General features: G+C 44.2%; 1 protein-coding gene across 1 annotated transcript in view; it reads right to left on the bottom strand.

Moving 5' to 3' along the window:
* The window catches only part of LOC308306798 (partitioning defective 3 homolog), an 806,734-nt gene that overhangs the window by 222,990 nt on the left and 560,131 nt on the right, over positions 1-23,613 (bottom strand). Inside the window, exons 18-19 of the mRNA XM_080751840.1 lie at positions 20,905-21,135; positions 13,592-13,778 (exon numbers count right to left, since the gene is read on the bottom strand). Coding sequence (XP_080607966.1) covers positions 13,592-13,778; positions 20,905-21,135 — 418 coding nt within the window. The remainder of the gene's footprint in view (positions 1-13,591; positions 13,779-20,904; positions 21,136-23,613) is intronic.

Genomic DNA, 23,613 nt, shown 5'->3' with positions numbered 1-23,613 from the left:
GCCCTAGTTCACTCCAGTGCACACTCACCACCCCTCCTCTCTCTCTCTCTCTCTCTCTCTCTCTCTCTCTCTCTCTCTCTCTCTCTCTCTCTCTCTGACAGCCACCACCCATCTGTGTCTGCCTCCTCCTTCCGTTCCCGCGGACCATGATGCACTGCTCCTCCTGCTCATCCCGCAAGGAAGGGATGAGCAGACCGACCGGGAGCTCACATACAGTGTGTACGTGCACGCACGTAATGTACACGCACGTGTGTGCACACACACACACACACACACACACACACACACACACACACACACACACACACACACACACACACACACACACACACACACACACACACACACACACACCAAGAGATGGTAGATGGAGCTTTTATAGAGGAGGTCAGTTCGACGAAGAGGATAAACAACAGCTCATTAGGCATTTTGTGTGTGTGTGTGTGTGTGTGTGTGTGTGTGTGTGTGTGTGTGTGTGTGTGTGTGTGTGTGTGCACATGCGTGGAGGGAGGTCTTGGGTGGTGCGTTCGCAGACATCACTGTCTAACTGGCATGCTAACAGGGCCCTGGGCGAGGCCTGCTCTACACCACGACTACACGAGAAAACGACCGATAGGATCGGAAAACTAATGATCACATGTTAGCCACTAGACTAGGACATGAATGATCATGTAATAATGGCTGGGAGGATAATGGACTGCCAGACTGGCTTATGTATAGACACACACACACACACACACACACGCACGCACGCACGCACGCACGCAAGCACACACACAATGCAGACACACAATGCAGACAAACACAGACACACGTCCTAAAAACAACACTAGGGCTTTCTTAGCCGTCTCAGCCCTCTGGCTGGTTTCCTGACGTTATGTACGCACGCATGCACATCATCTCCATTCATTCATATGAGAACAGCCTATTCATTATACTGGATGATGGTGTTATTGACCTATAGACCAATGCTCAGCCTGCCGTAGCTGCATAGAGTAGACAGTACAATATCGTTCTCTTACACAGTATACAGGGAACAGGGCACAGCGTACAGTGTCTTTGCTGGGGGCGCGCAGGCGTTCTTCGACCCTCTTCCAACCATCACACACTTGGCCCTCACACTCTATTCCAGAGGCCTTTGATGTTCTTCCCGGACCAAGGACCCCTTATACTGTAGCTAAGAGCAGGGGTCTTCAACATTTTCAGTCCAAGGACCCCTTAGTTGAGAGACAGATGTAGCGGGAACCCCCAAAACCTTATCATAGATTCCATATAGTTGCATTGTTTGACAGCACAATCGTCAGTATTTTGGATTCAAGTCAATTTGTGTTTTCAGACCAGCTCAGTGGCCTAGTGGTTTGAGTGTCTGCCCTGAGACTGGGAGATCAGGGTTCAAACCCCGGTCGGTCATACCAAAATGGGACCTAGTGCCTCCCTGCTTGGCATTCAGCATCAAGGGTTGGATTGGGGGTAAGTCCCTGCAACATACTAGCGTCATGTCCAGGGGGTGTACTTGTACATCAAGCTGCCTCACGCTACAGAAACAGGAGATAGGCTCCTGCCCTATGAGCCTCATGGCTCGGCCGAGTCATATGGGCCTCATGGCTCGGCAAGGCTTACTTACTTACTGTGTTTACAGATATTTAACCACTTGAACCGTCAACACTTAATAAACTTGACCTTTCACTCCGTACTTGGTCTGCTCTTTTTCCCTTCTACACCAAAGCTCTTTGCTGCGAGGCGTTGTGAGCTTGTAGATCTGCTATTTTTGGCTAAAGTTCTCAGAATATGGACGCTAGGGTTCAAGTGGTTAATATAAAAAAGGAGAAAAAAATGTTTCTATCACACAGAGATTTGGAGGACCCCCTGTAGTAACTCTGAGGACCCCCTAGGGGTCCCGGACCCCCTGTTGAAGACCCCTGGCTAAGAGAGAAAGAGAGATGAAGCAGGGATCTCCTCCACTACATATTGTATGAATAGTGCTGCAGAATAAACGTTTTCATAGATTTCATAGATAGCTTCATACACCTTCTTTTTTGTTTTTTGTTTTGTTGGTTGACTTATCTTTTCTGTTTTCAAGTTGGATTCGTGTTAATGTGTATTTTCAGACATTTAACCAGTTAAACCCTCAATGCTGTACTCTGTACTTGGCCCAGTAGCGGCTCTTGGTGATTTTGGGTGGTAGGGCTAATGTAACGCCCGGGATTCGAACTCGGGTATCCCGCGTGTGGAAGTCCAATATCTTAACCATTGTTCCAAAGGGATATCCCTATGGACTGAGGGAAATACTAGACTTTTGAGGCTATCAGGCTGAGGCAGTGAGCCACTCTGCTACATCAATAAATCCATCACACTATATACTATTACTAGCCATAGTTCCCTCTGCAGCAACAGCATCATATTATACTATATGCTAGCCATAGTTCACCCTGCAGCAACATCACATTCCAGATGCCAAGTTACAGCAATGACACTACTGTACTTTGTTATAGCAAGAGATTCACATGAACAGAAGTGCCCACAACAAACAGGGGTTCCACTGCTCCAGTGAACATTATGTTTGTATGTGCAGATAACTATCATCATTATTGGTGGAGTTGACAATACTCATCATTTTAAGCATAGGAATAACACAATCCTAAATTAAGGGTCACACAAGAACATCATGTACTTTTTAAACAAAATATAAGACCAGAACCAGACAACTAATGAAAAGGTTTGATTATTACAGCTTGAGGTGGACCTTATATTGCCAAAGCATTACATTATGATACAAAATAATCTCTGTCTCCCTTTCCATATAACTGCTTTTAAAGTGCCACTCTCTCTCTCTCTCTCTCTCTCTCTCTCTCTCTCTCTCTCTCTCTCTCTCTCTCTCTCTCTCTCTCTCTCTCTCCACAGTGCCACGCCACTGACACAAACCGAAGCACCAAAACACATGCACGAATGCGCGCAATACCGACGCGAACCCACGCGGTACAGACACGAATCAAAACAAACAGACACACACACACTGTGTGACACACTAACGCGCGTGCGAGCGGTACCAACGCAAACGCACGCGGTACAGACACGAATCAAAACAAACACACACACACACACACACACACACACACACACACACACACACACACACACACACACACACAGGCACGCAGTCACGACAACAGCATCTAAAGACAGGCATCTAATCCACAGCACATTTCCAATGTTATTAAAGCAGCGACCATTCTTAACTTTGTCAGATAAATGAAATTCACGATACCTTTAGAATGACTGGGTCCACTGTGCACTCTCCTCCAAAAGGCAAGCATTTCACAACAAATGTATGATTTTGTGGTCTTTCCTTTTGTATTTGCACCACCAGTCTCTTGACTTCTATTTTTTCTCCCACGAACATGACAGAAAATCGATTAAAAAGTAAATAATAAGTCCATTTGAATTGTCCCGCGACATTGTATTTCTCTTCCTCAAACACAGACATCAGACATTGGTTAAAAGCCAGTCACATGGTGGAACTGCAGTGGGCACGTCCTACGGGCTGAATGAAATTAGCCCAAACAGGGACTAAATGAAGCAGGCGTGGCATGCCAGCTGTCAATCACCCAGCTCAACGATAATCACACAGTGATGTCACAGAACTGGGCGTGTTCTTTGGGCTGACAGAAACTAGCCCCACAATGTTAAGAATATGAAGCAGGCGTGGCATGTAAGCTCACTAAGCTGTCAATCATTCTTCAATGATAGTCAATGAAAGCTGGCTTGGGCTAAAAGAACTCAGCCCATTTGGACATATTTGGTGTTTTTTTGTAACTTTTTGATGTGTTACTGCTTTAGGTTCCACCAGCATATAAAAATAATATTTCTTCTAAAAAAAAAAAAAAAAAACTTTTTATTTTTATTTTATTTATTTTTTTAAGGGATATTTCCCCCATAAGATAGGAGGGGCTAAGCCCCTCTAGCCCATATAGAGGAGCCGCCCCTGACTTGGCCTGCTCTTTTTTTCCCTATGCGCTGAATCTCTTTGCTGAAAATGTCCGATCTACAAGCACACAACGCCCTTGCAGCATAGCCGATCTACAAGCGCACCCGGCCTCGCACTGCGAGGCGTCGCATGCTTGACTGTGGATCGTTATATTTTCGGCCCCCAGAATAGGGATGCTATTCAAGTGTAAAAAAGAAACGGGTTCCCTTCACACAAAGATTTGGCTGGCCGCCTGTATAGTAACTCTTAGGAGCCCCCCTAGGGGTCCCTGGACCCCCTGTTGAAGACCCCTGGTCTATTTATCTCTGTGTCTTATGCCAGTGGTTCTCAACCTTTTCAGGCCGCGACCCCCAAAAGAATCATTTTTTACCTGGCGGAGCACTAAGAGTTGAGGCATTACATGTTGTATAACACGGTTCTATTGTGAAAATAGCAGATCTACATGCTCACAACGCCACGCGTTGCGAGGCGTTGTGAGCATTTAGATCGGCTATTTTCACAATGTTTAATTTGTCATTTTAGAGGTTTTAAAAAAGTCCTTAAATTGTAACTTTAGAAAATGTGCATATACCCTCTATACACTGTTGCACATTAAGTTAATCATCTGGGGACCCCCCAAAATAATTTGGGAACCCCCCTGGGGGTCCCGACCCACAGGTTGAGAACCACTGTCTTATGCCTCTGTGCTCCAACCCCCCCCACCTCTCACTCTCTCTCTCTCTCTCTCTCTCTCTCTCTCTCTTTCACCCCACCCCTCACATCACGCCATCTTACCCGTCTCCCCTGGCTCTGATGTTAATGCACTCCCAATCAGGCTGTCCATTAGGTGGTGTTGCACGCAACGCTGTGCGCATGCATCATGCAGCGCCCGTCCGAAAGTCACGCATGCATGCAGATGAGCTCAAATTGCAAGCAAACCCCTTCAAATCTCCTTAGAGGGATGAACACACGTGTGAGAAATGTAAATATGTGAGGAAGGTAAAAAGACAGAGAAAAAAATTAGAATCCCCCCCTTTTTTTTGGCGGAGTTGCGCGACCGAAGCGTGCCGATCTGGATGTTCCCAACGCGACGCTCAGACTCGATCTGCACTTGCGTTGTGAACGTGTAAATCTTGTGTTGGGGGGGGGGGGGGGGGGGGGGGGGTGGAGTGGGACTGAGTTACTAGGGCCCAAGGTGGAGGGGCCTTTATTATTTTACACTTTAGCTATTGAAAAATGGCAGATATACAAGCTCACAGTGCGGCACCGAGTGCTGCGCTGCGAGCTTGTAGATCTGCTATTTTTGAAAAGTCGTGAAAATGTGTGCAAATCTTTTAATATATGTATTTTTAAGTGAACATTTGTAACCCAAATTTTGCTTCTGGGGGTTCCTGGAACTAAATATTTTGAGATGGTGGTCCGTGGCCAAATACATATCATTTTGGGGGTCCTTCACGTGAAAAGGTTTGAGCACCACTGACACAGAAACATAGTTTTTTCAAAAAACCTTAGAAGCGTTTGACATATTCAAAGACAAATTTTCACTATTTTTCAAAAATAGCAGATGTACAAGCTCGCAGCGCGGCACTCGGTGCCGCGCTGTGAGCTTGTATATCTGCTATTATTCAATAGTTAATGCACAAAACAACATGTAATAATGCGTTCCCAGTCTAAATGGGTTAAACCCCCTCCCCCTATGAAGAACATTCATGGGGGGCCCGCAGTGAACCCTTGTACCCAGGGCCCAGAATTTGGTGTGACACCCCTGCGTGCGTGCATGTGTGTGTGTGTGTGTGCGCTTGTCACGTGGAAATGTCCACTTGATGCAAATTAGATCACGGAGATGAGCGCATGCGAGGCGTTAAGCTAATCGTGGGGTTGGGGGGGGGGGGGCTTTTGATGCACTGCGATACATTGGTGCATTCAAAGTCGCTCATGCAAAGTACACGGTTCATATACGAGCTTCACAAGTTCTTGACAGCCTAAAAGACCCTCCTCACTAAGACACACACTCACCCCCACTGCACACTCAAACACTCCTCCCCACGCACACACATCAGGCGCACATCACGTGCACACATACTGTAGTGTAGACATCAAAGGGGGCTTGAGCCCCTGCCCTTTTACTCGTCTGTAAAAAGTGCCCTCTCCAGACCATGAATGCAGTTTTTACTATGGTGAAAGAAATGCAAATGCCCCTCTTTCCATGCCATACCTGAAGGCAGCATTCAAGAGCATCGCCTTGTCCAAACTCTCCTGAACTTGAATGCAGGGTCTTATGTTGAAAGAATTGTCCTCTCTGTGTAGAGATCCATGGCGTTATGCCACATCTCCAGTATTAGCTAGATTGTGTGATATCAAGCACCGAAAATAGCCGACCTCCAAGCTCACAACGCGTCGCTCAATATTAGGTAGATTGTGTGATATCAAGCACCGAAAATAGCCGACCTCCAAGCTCACAACGCGTCGCAGAGCGACGCATTGTGAGCTTGGAGGTCTGCTATTTTCAATATTTCCACCAAAAGGCCATTTTAGACATTTCAGCCCCTGCCTCTCTAACATTCTCTGCACGTCCCTGACATGCACGCACACACACACGCACGCACGCACGCACGCACACACACACACTTCTCTGCGAGAAAAGTCTTCATTTTTGAATTACTGTCAAACTACTGTCAAAAGGGAAAAAGACTCATTGAAAGTGAGACATCTCTCGGTATCTCACCATTATCTCCTTCCCCCGGCCCGTCACGCGCACATAAAGAGTGAACCCACTAATCCTCTCCAAGTGGGCTCTATCTCCAGTGCCAAGGCGTGCATTCGTTCGTTCGGAATATCACTGGATTTCTTTGCCTTCCCGACTGAAGAAAAAAAAGTTTTGCCTTTATATCCGTAGGGACACATTCGCACGTCTCTACTCTACTACTCACCTGACTTACGTTTCAATCTCGGAAACTTTCTAAAGCCGTTCAGAATCGCCTCTCATGTGAGGCCCGGGGGCGTCGGATACGGCGCGGAGGGTGACACAGAGAAAGAGAGAAGAGAGAGAGAGAGAGACACAGAGAAGGAGATAGAGAGAGAGAGAGAGAGAGACACAGAGAAGGAGATAGAGAGAGAGAGAGAGACACAGAGAAGGAGATAGAGAGAGAGAGAGAGAGAGACAGACACAGAGAAGGAGATAGAGAGAGAGAGAGCCTTGAGAGAGAGGATGAAAAGAAAGAGAAAGAGAGACACTGAGGGACGTCGACAGTATTTGTGAAGTGTGCATTTTGTTGGTGATGAAACGTGAGAGCTCTCTCTCTCTCTCTGAGGGCCATCTGAGGAGATGAATGCCTTTATTGCAACGGGGAGAAAGTGTGCCAGATAGCATCTGAGAGCATTTCTCGAAGAAAGCAGGGGACTGGAGTAGTGGTGAAAAAAAGTACTTGAATGTTTTACTTAAGTCAAAGCAGAGTCCTGCACGAGTCAAATGTTGACATCCAGTGCCCGCCCCGCCCGTCAATAATCAGAACCACAGGCCGATCCGCTACCCGCTATTATATACAAATCTAAACCAGACCCGCCTGCCCCTCAAAAAAACGGAACCGTTGCCCGCCTAGTAACTAGTAACTAAAATGCTCAAACAAATGCAGTGGAGTAAAAGTACAATATTCGGATCCGAGATGTAGTGGCGTAAAAGTAAAAGTAATGGGGAAATTTGAAATACTAAGTAAAGTACAAATACCTCAAAAGTGTACTTAATAAGTATGGTGCTTAAGTAAATCTACTTCGTTACTTCACACCACTGGCCTGGAGCATAAATGCAACGGGGCGAGAGAGGGTGGAGAGAGAGGGGGCGAGTGTCAGGGAGGGGACATAGGCTGCACCGTGTGCCAACTCCTGAGTGCGGTGCAGCGGTGGCACTCAGGGATGATGAAGAGCGATGAGTGGAGGGGAGGGCACGGCAAGGGCCTGACACCTCCAACCAGGGGAGGACGGTCAGCACACTCAGATCATCACCCTCTGCCTATAGAGCTGATTGCATGTCATCCCTGGGCGCCAACCCCGCAGCTATAATTTACACCTTACATTTACTAATCAAGCACACTGCGTGCGTGCGTGCGTGCGTGCGTGCGTGCGTGCGTGCGTGCGTGTGTGTGTGTGTGTGTGTGTGTGTGTGTGTGTGTGTGTGTGTGTGGAGGTCCACAATGTGTTAATGAACATGTCCACTTCATGTTAAGTAACACACACATGCACAGTAGGAGTGTGTGCGTGCATAAATAAATGTGGACAGTGGTGTAAAGTAGCTAAGTACTTGTACTCAAGTACTACTTAATGGAGTATTTCCAGTTTTCTGTACTTTTACTTCTAATACACTACATCTCAGAGGCAAATATTGTACTTTTACTCCACTACAAATATATGAAAAGTAGTTTAGTAACTAGTTACTTTGTAGATTGTGATTATTATTACAAAACACACTAACCACTTCAACCCTATGTATATTTCGGCCATTAGAAAATAGCCGATCTGCAAAGCTCACAATGCAATGTGAGCTTGTAGATCTGCTATTTTCAACAAAAACAAAAACAATGTCATTTTATTCATTTCTAAACATGAAATGGGACATTCTGCTCAATGAGTACTTTCTATTTTTGGTACTTTAAGTACATTTTGATACCGATACTTTTATATTATATATATATATATATATATATATATATATATATATATACATTTCTACATTGCAGTATTGATACTTTTACTTGAAAAAAAAAAGAAAAAGTGAATACCTTTTCCACCACTGCTTGAGGATCGGCGTGTTGCCTTTGCATGCGTGCACGTGGTCATGTGTATTTGTGTCTGTCGGGGGGGCAGGCAGTGGCGTCAGTTCAGAAAAAGCTAAGGTATGGCAACATGACTTGTGTCTTGCACGCACGTGCAAGACACCAGTCATGTTGCCATACCTTGCCAGACCCAATTGAAGCCTCTGGGGGCAGGTGCATAGGTATGTTACGTCTCCATTTATGTGCTTTTTGACAGTCTACGCGAGCCCTATGCGAGCAATTAGCGTCTGTGTTTTGTTTTCTCCGCGCTGCGGGTCCCAACTACAATCAGAAAGTAAGCCAAAGCACCAACAGCGACAGATAAGCGAGCTCTCCGAGTTCCCCCTCAATCATGACCCCTCACAACACAAGTTGTTGTCTTTATTGTTCATTACTGAGGCGTTACTGTGCCGCGATACGCGAGCTAATCCCATTAAGCTTATCCGCGCGAAAACAACTTACGGGGATGATGATAACGGACCGCACCGCCTCCAAACCTTTAATATATGCCATATTGAAATGAGCACAGAGTCCAACGTAATTAATGTGGCTCTCCCTCGTTAATTTCCCCCCCTGGCAAACAGGGTTCAGGAATGTGTCTCCCTTGTCAGCCCTTAATTTGAACCCCCAGGTTGTTTATTTTCATCTCGCTATTAGCTGGGTTCTCCTCTGCATAAAACATGACGCAAGGCACGCGCTTTTGGATAGGTGTAATATGAGTGTTAATAAAATCAATTAACTCTTTTACTGCTTCGGACGTTCCCATTCGCCCCAATTTTGAACCAAGCGCGCTGCCAATGCGGCTCGTTCTTTTTACCTTGTCTGATGACTGTAAGCTGATGAGGGGTCACGCCGCCGTGTACAGTAAAAACATCTCCCGTAACGCTGCTCTCAAAAATCCACCGCACGCTAGCAATAATGGAGTCCCAAATCACTTCCTGGTTGTTTTCTGTGGATCTGATCTAGAAAATGCATTTCTATGCTCTGAATGTATGGCAAGCGGAGCGGCCCAATTCACATTTATTCTTTGCATAAGGCTGCCCTTTGCCGCCAGTTTGGCTAAAGTACACATATGAGCGTCGATTGTAAAATGAATTAAGTTTGGAAAGAATCAATAGCTAATTTTCTATAACATCGCAAAGGTAAGCTGCTTTTTGCTGGCACCAGCCCCAATAAATAAATGATAAATCTGGCAGTAGAAGTGTTAAAGCTATACTGTGTAAGTTCAACTAGTGGTCAGTAGCGGTATTGCTTTTTTCGGCCGTTTTTCGGCCGGAGTCGTCGCGGACCACCGCCGCGGACCACCGGAGCGGCGCCGCAAACCACCGCGACCGGTAGTAATCCGTGGAGGGGTAGAACGCATGGTAGAACGTAATTTTCTGGCCAGGATTTGTGGATTAAGAGGTTAAAATCCTTCACCATGGTAAACACTGTAGCCAAGCGGAGGCGCTTCCTGGAGACCAGAGCAGATAAGCTGTGATTGGCCGGTAGTGTACCATGTGTGCATGATCGGCGATGTGATTGGGCAACGTATACACAACGTATACAGATGATGCAGATTACATCATTTTGGCGCGAAATCCGGTCCACGGCCAGGATCATAGAAAACATATAAAGAGAAGGCTTCAGAAGCTGAAAATAACGGAGTGGGTGTTCTAAAACTTTAGCGATTTAACAGTTAGGACAATTTTAAGATTTGTTTTATAAAAAAAGTTACATGGTACAACTTTAAAGATGGGGTGCCGTGATTTTTCCTCCCCTACAACATAATCATCAGGTATTATGATTATACTTGGAAGATCTTTTTCAAAATGGTGCACAGAAAGTGTTAAAATTATGTGTTTATGTGGCCACACCCACCTACTCATTAAGTATGCCTGGTTGTCAGGTGGGTGGTGTCCAGCTTACATTAGCCACACCCACAGTGTTGTTGAATGGTAAAAAGGGGAGGGGGTGATACTATCATTATGATGTCATTATATCAGTGCATTCCAGTTGGGCCTTTTGACTCAGAGGCTCCCAGCTTTCAGGAAGTAACCAAAAATACACAGGGAAGACATATTACAACCACACCTGGGAGTCTATTAGATTAATATTAACTCCATAGACACATACAAAACAGATAAAGATTATTATTTATTTTTTCCAGGCCAAGGAGGACCCCTTAGCTGCAGGGAGAGATGTAGTGGACCCCCTACAACAGTACATGTGCTTTCACACATTTGTGACAACCACTCAACACCACGGCAGACAATACCAATATCAATCCTAATACGAAATACCGTAATTCCCAAACGGACGATTTCTGCACAATATCCAACATTTCATCCACTGCAAGTGATTTCAATCTGAATCACAGTTTTCCCACATTGGTACAAGTAATATGGGCTGGTTAACAAATGCTGAACGTGTTTGGGTGGAGGAGGAGAATGCCACGCGCACGACTATGAATAAAACATTGTATGACATTGTCTGCCTCCAATACGCCTGGGGCAACCCAGAGGTCGACAACCCCCCTCCTCAAACCCCCTCGCAGGGTTCAACGAGCAGCGGGGTCCCCCGATTAGCACTGACAACATCCTGCCAACGCATTCATATTCCATAATGTTCTCAGTGGTCCAAAGGGACGACTGGACTGAATCGAACAGGGATGGAGCATTTGGAAGAGTAGGATATAATTATTATTTTTTGTCTTCTTTTTTTCCCCTTTTGTTTTGTTTTAAGCCATTTTTCACCCAGTGCCAATTGCCTAAGCCAGGGGTCTTCAACGTTTTCAGGCCAAGGACCCCTTAGTTGGGAGAGAGATGAAGCAGGGACCCCCACAACCTGTTCATGGATTCCATATAGTTTCATCGTTTGACAGCACAATCATCAGTGAATTTTGGATTCATGTCAATTTGTGTTTTCAGATATCCACTTGAACCGTCAATACTTATATAAACGTGACCTTTCGCTCTGTACTTAGTCTGTTCTTTTTCCCATCTACACTAAACCCCTTTGCCTAAAATAGCCGATCTACAAGCTCACAACGCCTCGCAGCACGAGGCGTTGTGAGCTTGTAGATCGGCTATTTTTGGCTAAAGTTCTCAGGAAAAACGTTTCTATCACACAAAGATTTGGAGGACCCCCTGTAGTAACTCTGTGGACCCCTTAGGGGTCCCAGACCCCCTGTTGAAGACCCCTGGCCTAAGCTGTAATCCTGGGTGCTAGTCTCCCCCTACCAACCTGGGGAAAGCTCAGAACTGAGCTCATGCTTCATTCAGTGCATGAGGAGTGAGCAGGCTGCATCTTATCACCTGACAGGGGGGAGTTTCCCTGGTAGGACGTAGCACGTGGAAGGAACACGTTATTCCAACCAGTTCCTTTCCCCTCCATCAGGTGCCCTATAGCTGACCAGGGGAAGGCAGTATAGAGACCAGGATTACTGCAAGTCTAACCTAAGGGACACAGAAAGGCCCTTTTTGCCAACCCCACCTAGGGTACGGGCACTGATGACGCGGAGGGAGAGAACACGCCCCCCAGCGTCCACAGTGTCCTGGGCAGGAATCTAACACGTCTCATCTAGCTGTGAGGCGACAACGCTATACCGACTGTGCCACCGCGCCCCCGAAAAGTAGGATAATTCTGAGCATGAGCCTGCCGGGATAGCAATGTCCTCAACGCGTACACCTCAACCCAGGACTTTCAAAAACCGGGCCCTCTCACCTGCACACAGGGTTCCCACACATTTTTACCAATTAATTTCCAAAACTTTTCCAAAACTTTTCCAGAGTATTTAACCCAATTTCCAGGACTATATAACAATAATTCAGTTCAATAACAAGTCGCTTACTCCTATGCACAATGCCTAAAGAAAGACAGGTAGTGTATGCCAGTGGTTCTCAACCTTTTCAGGCCATGACCCCCGAAATAATCATATTTTAACTGGGGACCCCGGCACCCTGACGAGCACTAAGAGTTGAGGAATTTTGTATAACACGGTTCTATTGTGAAAATAGCCGATCTACATGCTCACAACGCCTCGCAAAGTAGATTGGCTATTTTCACAATTTCTGCCTCTAATATTTGACAATTTTCAGAGGTATTAACAAAATCAATAACCAAAGACAATGCATAGCTATTTTTTCCAGGATCTTCCAGGACCCTAGCCTAGTTCCAGACCCTGAATCGCTAGCCAAACCCCTTTAATTTTTTTGTTTTGGCGATTCAGGTCTAGCATCGCTCTCAATGAAGAGGTCTGCCTCGGTTGAAAATCCGATCGGCGAATCAGCGTCGTGAATCAGCGTCTTGTGATCAGCGTGGGTGGGGGTTTCCCAGAACTCATGTGTGTTTCCAAGTACACCAGCGCCGCCGCCGTACCGTACCGCGCATCGCGTCGCGATAAAATGCGGTAAATTGCGGTAAAATGCGATCGTAACGATCTCGCTATGAAACACCAGTAGCAGGCATGTTATGTTGTGTTTGATTACTAGTTCGTAGTGCTCCTATTCTGCCTGTTTCTTTGGTTAGCAAGTAGCACTAGCAAGCAACAGGCTAGCCACTAGCCAGCCACACTGAACCAATCGCTGAAGACTGCCTTTTTTTTTGCCCATCCCTGCAATCGCCTTCGGTGGAAGTGAGTTCAGACTGAATAATGGAGTGAAACGAAATGTCAATTCAGGCTGAGTGTCAGGCTACCAGGACCCTTGATCAATTCCAAAACTGTTCCAGTACTGGAAAAATATTTTTCTAATTTCAAAATATTTTCAGGAATTTCATGACCGTGGGAACCCTGTGCACATCTCAACCCAGGACCTTGACAACCGTCTCCTCTCAATCTCACCTGAACATCTCGCCGAGGCCCTTGAGCACGCCCTTCTTGGACCTGTTCTTGTCCCTGTCTCGGTCCTTGTTTTTCTCCCTGCCGCCTTTGTCCCGGTCCTTCTTGGCGTCGTCCCTGGACGGGTCGGGCAGGACGAGGTCGGCGCTGGTGGACGTGGAGCGGATGCTCCCCTCCGTGTCCTCGTCCACTGGGAGGGGGACAGGGGGACGTCGACGGGGGCAGGGCAGACACACAGACAAAGCGTAGAGAGACATAAGATAAACAAGACAGTAACAGTGACTAATAGGAAGAAAAAAAAAACGAACAAGCAGACGGGCAAAAACAAACAAACTTTCATCAAACATTCTCCTCTGGGACAGAGGCGCCGTCGGAAGCGGCACACGCTTGATTATTTTACAGAGTTCCTAAGTAACACTTCTGTCTTCGAAGAGTGAAAGAAAAACTAGCTATCAATGGGATAGCTGTGTCCCACATGGCACAGAGTCTTTGAACACAAGCGCGCTGAACCCATGCGCTTCATTAAAGCTGAATATATTTACTTTGAAGCTTGTCTCAGAGTTGGAGAACTTTGAGGTTATACTGTTTCCTCTTGAACATGCACAACGTTCACAAGCCCCCGACGATTATGTTTTGAATGTTTGCTGTTCAGGTATTGGTCGCCAAGGAAAACACAAGACTTTCTATTTGTTCCCCTCCAAATTCGTAGATCAACTGTGAGGTCGAAATTTGGACAGCGATAATGATGATACTCCTATCAACCAAGGGATCATAATTGTGGGCTCGCCTATAAGGCGAGCACACTTTAGATATTGTCATTATTTATTTATCTAGTAAGTAGACGGGATTTTCGGTTCCTTTCTACTCCTACATACTTAGTGAGAAAATGAAAATAAAAACATCAATGTGTTCAGCTTACAGTGGCGACGTGTGCTATTACTTTATACAGCAATCGGCCAAATGGTGGCGCTGTAGGAAGCCTTCGAAAGTGCGATCTTTGAACAGGTATAGCTCATGCTGTGTTATACATACAGCCATGAAACCTGTATACACTTATGCGTCTCCTCATGCCGAACAACTTTTACCCTCTAACTTTTGACCTCTGACCTTTAGGTCTCCCACAATTCGGAATTATATGAAAAACAGTAAAAATCTATCTCCTCCTGGGTTTTTTTCGATACGCGCACGAAACTTTTTTCACATGAACTTTGGACCAATACGGTCAGATTTATCTCGGCGGATTTCTTTTAAAGTGAAATATCATTTTTTAATAATTCAATAAATATTGCGGTTTTATGCAAATTATTCTTCTGCCTCTAAATCATGCATGCAAAGTTACACGTTCATGGCATTTGGCAAAGATGTGGAGGGTTAGTCAAAGTATCACTGAAACCAATTTTATTCCAATCGGCCAAAGGGGGGCGCTATACGAAGCGTTTGAAAATTCAAACTTCAAACGGGCATAAGTCATGACTCGTTTCGTTTGAAGACATGCAACTTGTTACACGCGTGCTTTGACTCAAGCGGAAGACATCTGTGTCGTTGTTAAGTAAGCTCCGCCCTTCGATTTTCCGCCACTTTGAGCAGTTTGTAAAATGCGTAAACCCGCTTTTATTCTGGAATTTTCATGTCACGTGCACAAAACATTTTTTTACATGAACTTTGGACCGATATCTAAAGATCTGTCAGATCGGATTTCTTTAACATTGAAACATGCTTTTTTAAATAATTCAAACAATATTGCATTTTTATGCAAATTATTCTTCTGCCTCTAAAACATACAAGCAAAGTCACATTTTCATGACAAAATAGTGTAGAGGGTTAGTTCAAATATCACTGAAACCAATCTTACCCCAAATGGCCAAAGGGGGGCGCTATATAATTTTGAGCAGTTTGTAAAACGCTTAAACCCGTTTTTATTCTAGGATTTTTTTTGCAATTTGCATGAAACATTCTACACGCAATCTAAGGACCTTTATCTAACATGCCTATGAAGTGCACACAAAAAAATTATAAAATAATAATAATAAATATAGCTGCAAGCAGCGATAAAGTGTCCAAAGCCAAAAACACCTCAAATCATGAACACAGCCTGGGATGTGCGTGAAATCTTGCAAGCACATTCCCAATAGGTCAAGGAACAGACACCAACCTTCTCACATTGTCCTGTTATAGCGCCACCAGCGGGTCAACTTTTGCATAACACATTTTTGGAACAAAATGGACCAATCTTTGACGTCAGTAACGTCAAAGAGAGCACTGCCTGCGATCTTGACATTTTGTGCTTTTATAGCCATTGTTTTCTGGCTTGAAGCGAGCCCACAATTGTTTCGAAGGAACAATATTTTTCTAGTTTGAGTTTGAACTGATGCCGACCCAGACATTCAAATTGAAACCGAAATCCTTGGGTGATGCCAGGGTTGATTATACCGAAAGTTTTTCCACCGCATCTAATCAGGGCCGATGTGTGAAATGTAATTAATCTGTCACTAATTATGCATTTAAATAATCTTCGAAAAAGGGCTCGGGGGCTCGGGGGGGGGGGAGGGGTTGAGAGGAATGGGGGGTGGTGGGGAATTAATTGCAAATGTGCCACGCGTCGCAATCACCGCCGCCCTTGTCTGCGCTCTCTCTCTCTCACTCTGCAACATTAAGTAGGACCATACTACTACTACTGTAAAAAGAAAAAAGAAAAAGAAAAAAGAAGAACATTTCAAAAACAAAGGAGCCACGTTAATTTCGTTGACTAAAACTACAGTATGTCGAAAGATGTGTTCAGGTGTTGCGCTCTGAAAATAGCCGATGTATAAACTGCGACACGTTTTGAGCGTGTAGATCGTCTATTTTCAGCATGCAGCTAAGTAAAAATCTGCCATTACGACGCCATATCAAGGCCTGCCAAAATACATTTTTGTCGACAAAATCAACTGTGGATTTAATCTACGAAAATTATGATATTTATTTAACCAAAACACTTCAGATGAAGAAAAATATGACTAAAAACTATGTGACATTTTATGACTACATTTTTAAACTAAATCTAAATTTGCTGTCAAAATGAACACTGCTCCACTTTTATCCTCTCTCTCCGAGGAAATGACGGGAATCTGGTCCACAGAGCTTTGGCTTTGACAGGAACAACGAGTGAGTCGCCATCTTTAAGGTCTTGGATGGCTGAGGATGGGTTTAATCAGGCTTTCAGGTTGCCTGCTTATCATCTGTTTAAGTGCGAAGGCGGCCCTGACGCAGATGTGAGCCACATCTGGCTATATTACGCTTACTGAGAGATTAGCAGTGTAGTGCTAATTTCACTATTCCTTAAATGTTGCCAAGCTGTAGATAACGCGCCGAACATTGTAATCCTACTGGGTCTCTCAAAGGATTTCTGTGTGTGTGCGTGCGTGCGTGCGTGCGTGCGTGCGTGCGTGCGTGCGTGCATGTGCGTGTGCGTGTGTGCGGAGTATATGTATGTATGCATGCACACATACTATATACAGCAGGGGTGCCCAAAAGGTAGATCGTGATCTACCAGTAGATCACCAAGGGTGTGCAGGTAGACCACATGACATGCCTCTAAAAATATATAATTAAAATATAAAAAGAATATGTCAATATGACATCAAGAAGGGCCTGTCAGCTCCCTTCATGGCTTCTAAAGTAGGCAAACCTCCAATGCAATACTTTGTTCAAAAGTCACTCAGTAGCATTATAAAGAACCCCAAAACCTACCACTTCCATACAGAAAGGGATGAAGACATTCCCCCCTGTATTTCCCATTTATTTCCCCCTTACAGCAAGTGCTGCTATTCCAAAGCCCCACTCAGGCCCTCAGCTAAAACATTTTGGATCGGTAGATCATGTTGAGCTAGTCATTTTAAAAGTAGATCTCACGTCAAAAAGGTGTGGGCACCCCTGATATACAGTATATAACGAGTTCCGGGGTAGATTTTTAATTCCCCACAGACCTGACTGTGAGAGGCTATAATCCCAAACTGTCACCTTTTGACATACTGTCATTCAAGGAATATGAAGCTAATCAGGAAAGGAAATTAAAAACCGTACACTATCAAAAGGAATGGAATGAAAAGAGAAGCATGACTATATGACACTGAAAATCTCTGAAAAAGCAACAGATATTCAAAAATCCTTCGCTGATGGAGAACTAATGAATACAAAGTTGGGGAAAGTCAAATAAAGGGAAATATGTTTGTAACTTTTAAGTCAAAGTCTACAATAATGAACATCCCCCCCGGCCCCCCCCCCCCCCCCCCTACACCATTCAATTATAAAGACCCACATACTGTTGCAGCTGCCAGCGACAACGAATGTTGTGACAGACAAGTGCAAAATTAGTCTTCATTCCAATAAATGAAAGAAGAGATTCTGTCCGTGCAGTTCAGATTGTCCGAAAAAAGAAAGAAATATAAAGACAGACGCAACACAGAGTAACACGACGGAGGAGGGGGTGGGCACGCGGGTGGGTGGGTGGGTGTGTGGTGAAATACATTCTGTCGGGGGGCAGGATATCTTGTGGGGACACATTTTCCTCCTAGCGAGGCATGCGTTCTTTATTTTATGTCAATAAAAGTCCCTGGAGCAGAAAGACGGGAGTAGCTTATCTGTCAACTTTGACTATTAACCTCAGTGACGAGCACAGACCGGCTGCTTTTATCTAAATTGAAAAACAGAGTTATTTGAATATCACGGGGGGTGGGGTGGGGTGGGGTGGGGAGGGGGCGCGATATACCTCTGCGAGGGGGAGGAGAGAGAGAGAGAGAGAGAAAAAAAACCCTGCTTTTCCCATTTTTCTTTCGCAGAGATAAGGCCGCGTTTAGCAGCTTCGCCGACAGCTTATGAGAACAAAGTGTTTCCGGGCAAAATAATTCCTTCTTTTTTTTCAAATGTCCCCCCCCCCCCCCCCCCCCCTTGTCCCCATTTTAATATAATTCTTCAATGGAAGATGGAAATATATATCTGGGCGATTACAGCCTGTGGCGTTGCTGTGTTATTACCTGTCAGCGGGTGTAAGACACCTGTCTCTCTAGACGCGCGGTTATGTATTTCTGTATTTCTGTCGTCAAGCGCCTCGCAGAGACAGATATGCTCTACCACTCCCTCAGAAAAGGACGGAAATTAACGTGTTCGTTCTTTCACATGGCCCCTCCTCAAAATGTTAAAAAAACACTAAGCTTAAGCTATTTCTTTTCCGGCCCTGTTGCGTCCTCCTGATACACTGAACCCGAGAGAAAAGATAACCTGCAACCGACGTGCGCCAAACATGCTGTGGCACAGATTAAAAAATACCGTTTTTTTTTGTTGTTGTTTCCTTTATACTTTAAGTCTTTATACATGCTATTCCTCGCACGCTGCATAGCATTTGCATTGAACCCTGCATGGTATTTCTTTTCCACATTTTTTGCAACAACAGACCAGACACCCGGTGTTAAGATAAAAAAAAGAGCCATGGCTTATGTCGGTAAACAGACCGTATAAGTCAAGTGTTTTCCTGTTGGTTGGTGCAGTCAGCTGGAATACATGGCGGTGCACTATAAAGTGTCTACCAACCCCAGGGAGAACACGTTGTGTCTCTTGTCTCGAACAATTCTGCTCAACGTTAACTCTTTGAATATTAATGAGACTGTAATCTAGATGCTTATTGTTGATGTGATCTCATACACACAACACAAGGCGAGCTCTCTGTCTAGTAAAGTGGGAGTCCCTAACCTACTTTAGTTGGGGTGAATCTTTTCATAATTGAGAGGCCTCAACGGGAAGTGTAGTTGGCCTATATTAAGTTGCTTGAAATACAAACAAGGCACTACTGCAATGTGCTTCAGAGAAAACAAGAGCCCGTATGCCGTATTGTACTGTAAATCTTTCATTGCATGTTATTATAGCCCATTGGGCTCATTATTGATGATTTAACTGTAAGGGGCCGTGCCCACAGAGAGAGCCTTTTGAGTTGGCAGTGCCAGTCTGCTATGCATCTCTGCGGTAAAGCGCCCTTCAAGCTGAAAACACAGTTCAACTTTGGGAAGAGGAACGCTACCCCTTTGACCCTCCCTGGCTGTGTCTGACAACCCGGTCATTTACGACCCGACGTTGAATGGATATCACAACCACAAGAAGCCCTTGTTTACCGTTGTTCCAGCTAAGCTATTTGTGCTAATAATGCAGATAACTACTTGAGGGTACAGTAACTGCACTAGAACACAGTTTCCCGACTTCAGTCAGGTTGCGGACCAATATTTTGATGGGTTGCGAGTAAATATTTTTTTCAGTTTCCTACATTAACAAATAAATGTATTATATTTATGTTATTTCACAACTTTTTAGTATTTCATAAAATATGTTTAAGAAGCAGTGTTGGGCAGTAACGAATTACTAATAATATATTACTGTAATATTATTACTTTTTCCAGTAACGAGTAGTGTAAGGTATTACTCTAAAAAAAATGGTAATATATAACGCTTTACTCCGCAAAAAAAAAGCCTCGCTACTCCGTTACTAGCCATTTTAGCCGATTGCAGAAAAAGAACAGATCTACAAGACATCAACATACATCTACAGAGATGCGATGTAGCTTGTAGATCAGTCATTTGCGCAGCGCGCACAGTTATGACGTTGCTTATGTCATGACCAGTGCATGGACCAGTGTCAGCGCTGCCGCTGCTGCGTTGCCTGTCACTAGCCTCGGAAATCCAGACTTCTTTTGGTGATCTGTCACAGTCACAGAGAGAGCATATACAGCGTGCGACGCGCTTACATGGATGGGACGTTTACAATCTACAAGCACTCCTCTCGGCCGCGGAGGGGTCCGCCGCGGGGTCCGCCGCGGAGGGGTCCGCCGTGGGGGCGCCGCGGAGGGGTCCGCCGCGGGGGGCGACCTGTTCCCAGGTCAAATATTGATGTGTGATTAAAATGTGATTAATTGAGATGAATTAATTACAAAGCCTGCAATTATAATTTCTTTAATCGCATCCCAGAGACTCTTATTGTTCCAATAAATTGGATTCAGTTCTAAAAGGAGCTGGCTAAACAGATTTTGCAGGAAAAAAAAAAAAGTAATATAACTTAATATATTACATATTACTCTTGATTCCAAGTAATAAGTAATATAATATTATTACTTTTTCCAAGGAGTAATAAGTAATAAGTAACGATTACTCTACTAAGTAATATTGCCCAACACTGTTAAGAAGTAGTGAAAATAGCAGATCTACAAGCTCACAATGTCAAATGTATCTGTTGGGTCTCAAGCTAAAATGTTTGGCGACCACTGCTCTAGTACAGTGCGGCGTGGCTGTCCACTCACACGTCTCCATGCTGTTGTCCTCTGCTCCGGCGCCGGCGGCGAGGCCACACTTGTCGTAGGACTTGTCGATGGCGGCCCGGAAGCTCTCGTTGCAGCCCCGCCCCCTGATGATGTGGTGGGGGCGGGGCCTGTCGCCGTTGAGCGTGGCCTCGGCGAGCGCCGTCTGGAGGCTCTCCAGGGAGCTGGACTTCTTGAGGCCCAGCGACGGTCCCACCTCCTGGGGCGTGTTACCTTCGTATACACAGAGGAAACCGTGAATGAATGGATGTTAACGTTGTTTTCTCACTAAACAGTAAACAAACCAACATACAGTATACAGTAAGTGTATATAGAGGGTATCTGCACATTTCAAACGTGACATTTTAATGTTAATACCTCTAAAATGACAAACATTGGACAAATTAGAGGCAGACATTGTGAAAATAGCCTTGCGAGGACTCTATCCTGATTGGATGAAACCATGTCACCCAACAGTTTTGGTGGAGCAACTGAAACTGCGTTTTTCTCCTCACAGGGGATAAGGCTGAAGTCAAAATATGGACCAAACACTCTATAGTAACTAGTCCTATCAGCACATCGAGCAATTTTGTTATTATTTGAATTAAATGAAATCACTTAACTTCCCTGAATATCCCCCGCGGGATGGTATCAATCTATCTATCAGAGTGTGAAACACTGCGGTGGAAAAAAGTACTTTAATAAAAATAAAAAAAACTTTTATATATATAATAATATAATATAATATAATATATATATATATATATATATATATATATATATATAAATCAATACCATGTAGAAATACACCCTGTTACAAGTAAATGTCCGGTATTCAAATTTACTTGAGTATGTATGTATGTATGTACTGTATATTATGTATGTATGTATGGATGTATGTATAAAATCCTTTTAAGCTCACAACACGGCGCGTTGTTAGCTTGTCGATTTTCAAATAGTATACACTGTATATGTTTTGTAATAATAATATATATCTACAAAGTAACTAGTAATTAACATTTTCAAATAATCTTAGGGGAGTGAATGTACAATATTTGCCCCTGCGATGTAGTGGAGTATTAGCAAAAATATTGAAAATTGGAAATACTCTGGTAAAGTAAAAAACGAATACTTCAAAATGGTACTTAACACATCTGGTGCCAACCCCGAGTTTCCCGAGTTTGTATTGATACCAACGCTGTGCCAACCCCGAGTTTCCCGAGTTTGGGCCGTTTTTGAAAAAAAAAAAAAAAAAAAAAAATATTCAAAAAATATTTTTTCAAAAAAAAAAATTGGGACCTCCAGAAATGTATTAGGCATGATCGCGATCGCGAAATTGCATGTTTAACCCCCATACCAACCCATTCTTTCAAACATGGCAGCCATGTTTGTTTACATCTGAAGAAAACATAATGGCCCATAAATCATGAATGCCTGAACGGATTTCCAAGCGGATTTTTTTGTTTGAAAGCTGTGAACAGCATCTACACACGTGGTGCATCATCTAGGCATGGGCTTGCACTTTTTACACAATTGCACAATTACATGGAAGTCTATGGTAACCATGGCAACGCGAGACATTGAAGAGAAAAAATCATTGCAACATAAGTGTTAAGTACAGTGGGCTACTTTCCACCACTGGAAACACACTGCACCAGCTACTGCACAGATCACGCTTCAATACATCATTCACGTGTGGCTAGTTTCATATGACTGATGTAACATGGTGTATGCTTATTGCCAGGCAGTGCCCGCATAAGATAGGCGAGAGAGGTGGACGCGCCGCAATTAACTTTAGAAAACAAATGATGCCACTCGATAGTCAATGAGGCGTGAGGAGTGTTATGTATTTGCTTGGTGGAGAAGATGATTCAGGCTTTGTCTGCGTGGTAACAAATTAAGAGAGGCTAAGACATGATATGCATATCAATGGAACACTATCAAAGACAATGTGCAATGTGCCCGGTCGGCAGAACGATCATGTTATCAAGAGATATAATGTATAACGGTTGTCTTCAACGTTTTCAGGCCAAGGACCCCTTAGCTGAGAGAAAGATGAAGCAAGGACCCCCACAACCTGTTCATAGGTTCCATATAGTTTCATTGTTTGACAGCGCGATCGATCGTCAGTGTATTTTGGGTTCATGTCAATTTGTGTTTTCAGATATTTAACCACTTGAAACGTCAATACTTAATAAACTTGACCTTCCACTCTGTGCTTAGTCTTTTTTCCCCTCTACACCAAACCTTTGCCAAAAAAAGCCGATCTACAAGCTCACAACGCCTCGCGCTGCGAGGCGTTGTGAGCTTGTAGATCTGCTATTTTTGGCTAAAGTTCTCAGAATAAGGACGTAAGGGTTCAAGTGGTTAATATAAAAAAAGAAGAAAAAAAGTTTCTATCACTCAAAGATTTGGAGGACCCCCTGCAGTAACTCTGAGGACCCCCTAGGGGTCCCGGACCCCCTGCTGACGACCCCTGATGTATAATATGTATTTTTAACACATTAAAACCGTGCAGTGTTGATTTCGTCGACTAAAACTATGACGAAAAATGTTTGTCGACTGCTTTTTTTTCACTGACGAAAACTAAATAAAAACGAAATAAAAACTAAGATATGATAACTAAAACTAAACTATATATTGTCAATTTCGTCAACGGAATAAAAACTAGACTAAAACGTTGGGGAGGGACTAGTGGAGAAGAGAGTCATT

This window comes from Nannobrachium achirus (genome assembly GCF_963921795.1).
Source record: "Nannobrachium achirus genome assembly, chromosome: 21".
Taxonomy (NCBI): Eukaryota; Metazoa; Chordata; class Actinopteri; order Myctophiformes; family Myctophidae; genus Nannobrachium; species Nannobrachium achirus.
The sequence above is the reverse complement of the archived record's forward strand: the minus strand, read 5'-3'. Positions and strand labels throughout refer to the sequence as shown.